Genomic DNA, 7,659 nt, shown 5'->3' on the forward strand with positions numbered 1-7,659 from the left:
ACGGTTATAAATGAGACCCCTGAAGGTTCAGTGCAGAACTGCAGAGTGAACTGTAGGCATACAGTATACTTTAATGTTGTCTCTCAGTGTGAATGTATGTTTGCACAGTGTGCTGCAGCAAACTGGGGCTCCTGTCTTCTTGTTTGAATTTCCAAACAACTGTCTTTTGCCAGCTGCTGCATGTCAGCGTCCCGTGTGGACTTATAACAGCGTGCTGGGACTTTACAGCGTGACATGTGCACACAATGCTGTATGCTGAGGTTTCTTTGTGTGCAGTGTGGAATTACGAACCATTTGCTTTGGTTTTACAGCCCGACCGACTACAGACTTCTCTGGGTTTTGCTGTACTGTACACTTAATGCTGTATTTATTTTTAGTGTGTGCACCACAACGCTCAATATGGGCAGCAAATGCTCACAGCTGTACTCTGTAATGTGTGCTAATATTGATATGAACCGAAAGCTTCACTGCCTGCAGTGTGTACTCACAGTGGTGTGCTGGGGTTACACTGTGTGGGATCCAGTGGATTGACTCGACAGTTGCTGTAGTCATACGCTCCAACCCACACTTGGTGAGTCAGCTGGAGAGCAACAGTCCTACTGCTGAGTGAAACATCCTGTCCATGCCACAGGTACACCTCACTACCGAAATCAAACACCAGGGCCTGAACACACACACAAACACACCATCGGCTATTGAAACTGGCTTGCAAAGACATAAAAGAAATGAGAAGCAACCGATATTCAACAACAAGAACAATCAAGCCACAGGAGAATCCAGAAGAGATCTCAGACCTCAGTGGAGCCCAGCAGGGAGACACTGGGAATGGAGGCCCAGGCCTGCTCATGAGGCACCAGTCTGTTCTCCACCAGCCTGTACACACAGTTGGACTCCACCACTCCTCGCTCATAGAGCTCATCCTCCTCTTCGGCACTGGCTCCTGTGGGGAGAAGCAAACACAAAACATATTCAGTACAGGCCATATGTGCACAGATCCAACAGATATTTAACATTTTATTAAAAGCTAAACTGTAAATGTATAAAACAACAAGCAGGTCTTGTTTTATAATAACAATCTGCTCTGGGGGAAATGTACAGGTTTTACAAATTAGATTTTGACTTCTAACCTCTGTATTGTGTCCTTCCTCCTAGGAGGTTCCAGAAGTCCGCAGCCAGGCCGCTCTCACAGTTCAGCCCCTCCTCCAGGTGGACAATCTGGGAGGCCTCACAGCCGAGGTCCCTCTGACTCTGGATGGATGATGCCAGCTCAGAGGCCTGAAAGACAAAACAATCAGTTTCTAATACCACGGTGGTGAAACATAAATATATACAAAAACATATTATTCACTTACAGGTCCAATGTTTAACATTTAAGAGGATCCATGGGCAGAAATTGTATATTCATAGGCAAGTTTTCATTAGTGTCACCTGAATATAAGGACTGTTCTGTGGTCATTGCTTATTTTATCTACAGAGAGAGAGACTCTTCTACAGAGGCTGCTATGTTGAACCGTCATGTTTCTACGGTAGCCCAGAACAGATAAACCAAACACTGGCTCTAGATTTGGGCCTTTTCACATTTTTTATAATTCTTGCAACCACCATAGTTTCTCGTACACGACTGGAAATAATGTGAAGGATTATGAGATTACATCTAGTAATCAACTAGAAACATGGTGGCTCAACATGGCAACACAACAATTTTAATTTTCAGGTGATTATACACTAATGATTGAGGTTAAAAAGGAAGAAGACTCAGATTCAGAATACTTTAATAAAACATACCTATTAATATTATATTCCATTTTCTGCCAATAGATCCTCCTAAATGTGAAACACTGTCACAGGTGCTGCACTAAATTCTGTGGCCGCTCAGATTCTGTGACCCGAACAGGTATTTCAGCGATATTGCCACTGTAATTGTTTCTATCATACTTTCTTTTGATAGCAGCTGTTACCGAAAAGGGTGTCATCATAGTATTTAGGTCACAAATCAAGGAGGCACCATGTTTGAAAACTACTATCAAAGTAAAGTTTGAGATAAAAGTGATGTGTGACATCCCAGAATCTGCTGGGTCACACAAACCTCAACTTTAAACTTGGCTGACAACATACTGTCTCAGAAAAAAAAAACATTACAGTTCGTCACTGTCCTCAATGGTACCTTGGCTTTCTCTTGTTCATTGGCGAACTCTCCGCTCCACAGGATGCAATGCTGCGGAGTGACCAGCAGGAAGCAGTCTCCGCTGTTCAGCGACTGCACTGAGGGCTCCACCAGACGCACCTGGACATGCCGCCTACCTGTTACCACAGGCACTGTTAATATAAAAACCTGAACACAAACACATCATCATGAGGACACGCAGAGAAATTAAATCTTTTCTGACCTTTGATGTGTATGAGCATCAGGCTGCTGAAGGGAGGATAAGACTTGGTAGTCGCAGCGTCTGAGGACAAGATGACGTCTTCTGATCTGGCCAGGTGTGACTCTGCAGTGGAGGAGTTCTTGGACTCTGTGGGGAAAAAACACGATCAGGAGACTGAATAAAAACGACAACGTAAGGAGAAAGGAAAAGGAAAAAGGAGAAATTATTCCCCCTCACTCTTCTCTGCTTGGATCCTCTCCTCTGAAGCTGTGTTGACTGTCTCTCCCATGTAGTCTTGCCTGATGTCCTCCCTGGCAGCCAGAGCCCTCAGAGGGTTTCTGGAGCCCTGAGTCCGACGGGACGGACGCACCGACCGCCTGTGCTCTGCGACTGCTGAGGTCAGCCTGCACCACACAAATACAGTTTCACACAGACAGTATAGACCAGTGGTTAACCTTTTTTCTTATAAGAGACCCCTTTTTCTATCAATGAGTAAACTGACAAACCCTGACTACGTTTTATGGATAACTCATGTAATATTCATTGTATAACAACATCAGCACAGAACAACCGATAAACTGTACAAAAAAAAAAATAGTGAACGCAACAACTGCAGGAAATTTGTGTAAAACAAGGGATCTGGATGAATTTTGAGCAAAATATTTCTTCTTTTTTGACAAATTCAATATTTTCTTTATTGTTCTATTAAGTTATGCTTAATAGTGCATATTTTTCTCTTGCACTCTTCACTGTCCCCTTACCTTGAGATTCAAATCTTAAATAATAATCAAAAAATAACAATTTAATATCTGTTTTCTTCCTATAAATGAATGAAATGCTGAGTTATACGCCTACTGTGTGTTTTTTTTAATACCTTAACTTCAAGAAGGCCTCACAACCCCCTGTGAGCTTTGGTGACCCCTAATCAGAGTCCCGACCCTCAGGTTGGGAACCACTGGTACAGACAGTCTTTATGAGGTTTTTATAATTGATAGCTAATAATTATGTGAGCAAATCATACAAATTACTGCAGTGACGTCATTGTGATCAGGGCCAGTTTGCATGAAGCAGCTCAGAGTAAACTTTGGTCTTTGGTGCACAGAAATTCTATCATTTCAAAATTATTCGCATTATTAGGAGTCACCAGCAGGTGGCTGTATTTCGGGCACAGAGGCTACACTTTACAACAAAGACAACATATGTTGGAAATATATAATCCCAAGATAATAAAAAGATACAAGGTCTGTTCCAGTAACCACACAACATGGAAGAGCTGGAGTCAGCACATAAACATCTATATCAAATGTAATAATTATTATATTGGCCAGGCTGTAAAATAGAATTTTGATGATTTTAAAGAAAAAAAATTAAGACAAATGGGTGCTTCCCTCTACCATATCTCTAAATATTTAAGATATTGATTGCGATATCAGAGGCCAATAATGTTATAATCTGTGGTAAAAAAAAAAAACAGGCTCACATGGGTGTGTTGGTCTGGCAGAGGACACCCAGGTCCTGCTCACTCTCTGTGGCAGCCACGTCCCCGCAGGGTGGGGGGCCGCAGGCAGAGGGAGGTGACTGATCTCTGTAGAAACCTCTGTCAAACGTGTTTGATTCATCTACGGGCGTCTCCTCCTTCAGCTCGTGTGGAGCCACTGAGAGCGGGGGGCCCTGTGGAGCTGCCGGGGGACGGGAGAGGAAATGTAAATTTAAAATACTTTAGATTTTAACAACTTATATCACTCAGCCAGGGATTCCTGTTAAACAAACAGAACAAACAGTTTAGAGAGAAACAAACAAGAAAAAGTTGTGATCAAATGAACTAATGCAGCTCTTACCTTCATATGCGCATGAAACTTCAGTGGAGTGTCTCTTGTTATGAGAGACGTCATTTCTGTCTGATTCTGGAGATCCAAGATATAACAGGTGGTAAACACAGAGGACCTGAGTCAGACACACAAACCTACTGAAGCTGACTGTGCAGAGAAAGTAAACTCACCTCTCTTGGCCATTCGTCCGTGCTCTTGCTCGTTCCTCTCCTGCTGTGTGTTAATGTCCTCGGCTTCATACGTCTCAAACTCCTCTTCATCTCCTTTCGTCTGCACAACCAGAGAAACAGACGTGTTAATGTAAAAAGCATTTCAAAATAAAAAAAGATGTAAATAAACCCCATCCTGTGTCACCTTCTGTCTCCACTGAGGCTGAATCGGGTTCTTGGTAGGAGAGGAGACTTCTTGTGCCTCGAAGGACAGACTCGTCTGAGGGTGAAGTAAAAACAGGATAACATGGATAATAAGGTAACAGCTAACTGCTTCAGTGTAGGAGAGTGAAGGCAGATCCCAGGGGGAATAAATATGATGCAGAATGAAAGCTGAATGAATCTGATTCATTTTGGGACAATAAACAAAAACAAGAGTGCTCAGAAAATAGCAAATGTCAGCCAGCAAAACAACACAAGGAACAAAAATTACACAATTTTGACATGTGTTCGTCACCATTACAGTTTACTTTCCGTAGCAGGAAGCAATGGCAGCTCGCCTGGTTCTCGTATTACAGCTAAACAGTTCACTAATGTTTCTGAAACGATTTTAGGTGAGGAATAGTCAACGCAGAGTATTGATTCATATTTGATCAGCACTGCCTAGTTTGACAGTTTGATCTGAGTTTGGTGCGTTCATAAGGAAACTGTTTATTGAGCTCATAAATTAAGTGAGAAGTCGGGTCATTTCTCCATAAGACTCAATATTATCAGACGCCTTTTTACAGCCCTGCTGGCCATTAGACAGAATGCAGGTTTAAGACACTGCCGACTTCACTTCACAGACCTGGAAGCTCTGTCCACTATATCTACTGTTAATGTTTCAGCATCTTAACAGTTGACAGTTATGCTTTTGGCTAACGCTGGCTCATTTACAGAAACACTTATTAATGTGCACTGTCCTTAACAATATATAAAGAAAATTAAATGAAAGGAAAACGTGTGATGTTCAACAAAAAGTTTAACTTGCATTTTTCCTCTGAGCAACAGAACCTAATAAGAAACAGGAACTTCATGTTCTTAATAATGTTAACAAAACGTTTTCTTAAAATAGTTTCAACAATCTATAATCTAACTGGGCTGGATGGGTCGCGGGCAAATGACAAAATAAAGTTCAGAAACCACCAAGTGCAAGAGAGCTCTGAGAACAAGAAACAACATGGAAACTGTGAAGTAAGAGCTGTGATGTATTACTTCAGAAAAAGGATCATTTTCACACACAAAAAAACTCTGCAGGTGACAGAGTTGACTCGTTAGCGTGAGTGAAACTTCACACATCATCTGTAATAAAAAATAAAAAAAAAGTTGCAGCCACTTGAAACTTGTGCGATGACACAACTCTTCACTGCATCCAAAACACTGCAAACCAAAAAGCAGCGACTGATCTGCCATGCAGCGGCTCAAACGATTACCTGGTTGAAACACATGATATATTGGGGCGTGCTGCTAGAAAAGACAGAGGCAAAGACGGGTTCCTGGGAGAAAGGGGGAATCAGAAGAGGCTAAAGCTATTGTAAAATTAGTAATGGAGACAATAATGGAGATTTAGAAGGATTTATGCATTTCAAAACATTTACCCAGCACTGTGGGCCGACACTCTCCACATGAAGGTTTTCTTCCTACAGAGGGCAGCATAAGGGAAAACAGGGGGGTTAGATAATAAAAAATTATAATTTAAATGTTGCTATAAGTTTATAAATAAAACAAGAGGAAAAGGAGATTACATTTAAATATCAGAAGGTCATAAAAGGGTCAACATTTAACCGCCAGGATAATCAGTCTGTTTACATTCCTCACCCCGTTCTGAGACAGTCAAACTCATCTCGACATAAACTGGTCTCGATGTATTCGTCAGTAACTTAAGTCTGATCTCAAGACTCTTAGCACCTACCAAATCCAGAGTGCTGTTGCTAAGAGACGCTGTATCTGGTTTCATTGGAATGACAAACACACACTGATCTAACTGCCGCCCTCTTCTCCCTCTGGAGCTCAGGATGGCAGGAAGACTGAACCCAGCAACCTCTACATGCCAAAATCAGCCAGTTTTAAGACCTAAGACTGTTTGGCTTTAAATATTTGTATTTATTTGGTTTAGTTTTCACTTTGGGGCACAGAAATAATGTAATTTGTTTAGGTCGAATAGTACTCCTTCAGGCAACTGCACCAAAATGAATTGTATACAACAGCTGTTTGTGGCCTGAATAGTCCTTTGGGCAGAGATAACAGTGACAAATTTCCCTATTTGAAAGAAACAAGCTGAGAACTCGAAGTAGAAAAGCAACTGCGAATTTCAGACCACAATAAAGTATACTATATATATATATATAGTGTGTCTTCCCTTTAAAATGTCAAAATGAATCAAAGTTAATGTGATTTCTGTACATAAAAAAACTCAACATAACACAACATAAAATCAAGGGTGTAAGTTTGGTGACAGGCACATAAAGTCAAAAGGTTGTTAAAAAAAACAAATAAATATGTGACTGCTATTTCCTGCATCTGTATGTTTATCTCAAATTAGCAAATAACATGTTTTAATGTAATTGTTATCTAGTCTAATAAAAAAGAAGATAAATATTGTAATTGCGTCTTTAGTACAAAGGTAAATGTCCTTTGCTGTTTATCCTTGACTGATGTTCTACAGTGTTTTTAGGAGATTACTGACTCTGCAAGTATAACCTCCAAAACAGTGAGTACATCACTCACTGCTGCTTGTAAGGCTCAATTACTGTGACTGGATTTTCTATCAATATCTGTCTTCTCACCTCTGGATTTTGGAGGTTTGACAGTTAAAAGATTGTTTTTTTGTTTTTTACTGTTTAGTTAAATTGTGACCTCTTACAGTAATTACTTCTCAATAAAGGGAAAAGAAAACCTGGGGTAAACATCCCACAACTTTACAGGCTAATAGCTACTGTATATCCCTCCCGACCCATGATCCCAACCTCTCAAAGTAATAATAATAATAAAATAATATATAATAATAATAATGATAAAAATAATGAAAATATTACTACATTAAAATAATAATTAGGTAACAATAAAGTAAATGAAGTATAATAAAGTATATATATCTTTTAATTTTGTTGGTTTTCTGTATCCTAATCCATTTTACATCAAAGAAATTAACAAGATTCCTAATCCAGTGATTTATTTATTGTTTTATTATTATATTTTTTAACATTGTTTTGGGCTTTTATTGCCAGACAGCTGAAAAGTAACAAGAAAGGCGAGAGAGAGAGATAGAGAGAAGGA

General features: G+C 40.1%; 1 protein-coding gene across 7 annotated transcripts in view; it reads right to left on the reverse strand.

The window, feature by feature from the left end:
- Positions 1–7,659, reverse strand: part of svilc (supervillin c) — a 30,856-nt gene that overhangs the window by 9,370 nt on the left and 13,827 nt on the right. For 4 of the 7 annotated variants that reach the window (XM_035654588.1, XM_035654594.1, XM_035654589.1 and 1 more), the window contains 12 exons: positions 5,982–6,023; positions 5,817–5,906; positions 4,550–4,624; positions 4,366–4,465; positions 4,205–4,270; positions 3,847–4,045; positions 2,604–2,770; positions 2,388–2,513; positions 2,165–2,301; positions 1,128–1,275; positions 795–940; positions 489–664 (listed from right to left, as the gene is read on the reverse strand). In XM_035654588.1, the coding sequence (XP_035510481.1) occupies positions 489–664; positions 795–940; positions 1,128–1,275; positions 2,165–2,301; positions 2,388–2,513; positions 2,604–2,770; positions 3,847–4,045; positions 4,205–4,270; positions 4,366–4,465; positions 4,550–4,624; positions 5,817–5,906; positions 5,982–6,023 (1,472 nt within the window). The remainder of the gene's footprint in view (positions 1–488; positions 665–794; positions 941–1,127; positions 1,276–2,164; positions 2,302–2,387; positions 2,514–2,603; positions 2,771–3,846; positions 4,046–4,204; positions 4,271–4,365; positions 4,466–4,549; positions 4,625–5,816; positions 5,907–5,981; positions 6,024–7,659) is intronic. The other 3 variants (XM_035654591.1, XM_035654592.1, XM_035654593.1) reach the window with 3 other exon arrangements.

Source organism: Morone saxatilis, unplaced genomic scaffold (assembly GCF_004916995.1).
Source record: "Morone saxatilis isolate NCDOM2014 unplaced genomic scaffold, NCSU_SB_2.0 Contig14, whole genome shotgun sequence".
Lineage (NCBI taxonomy): Eukaryota > Metazoa > Chordata > Actinopteri > Moronidae > Morone > Morone saxatilis.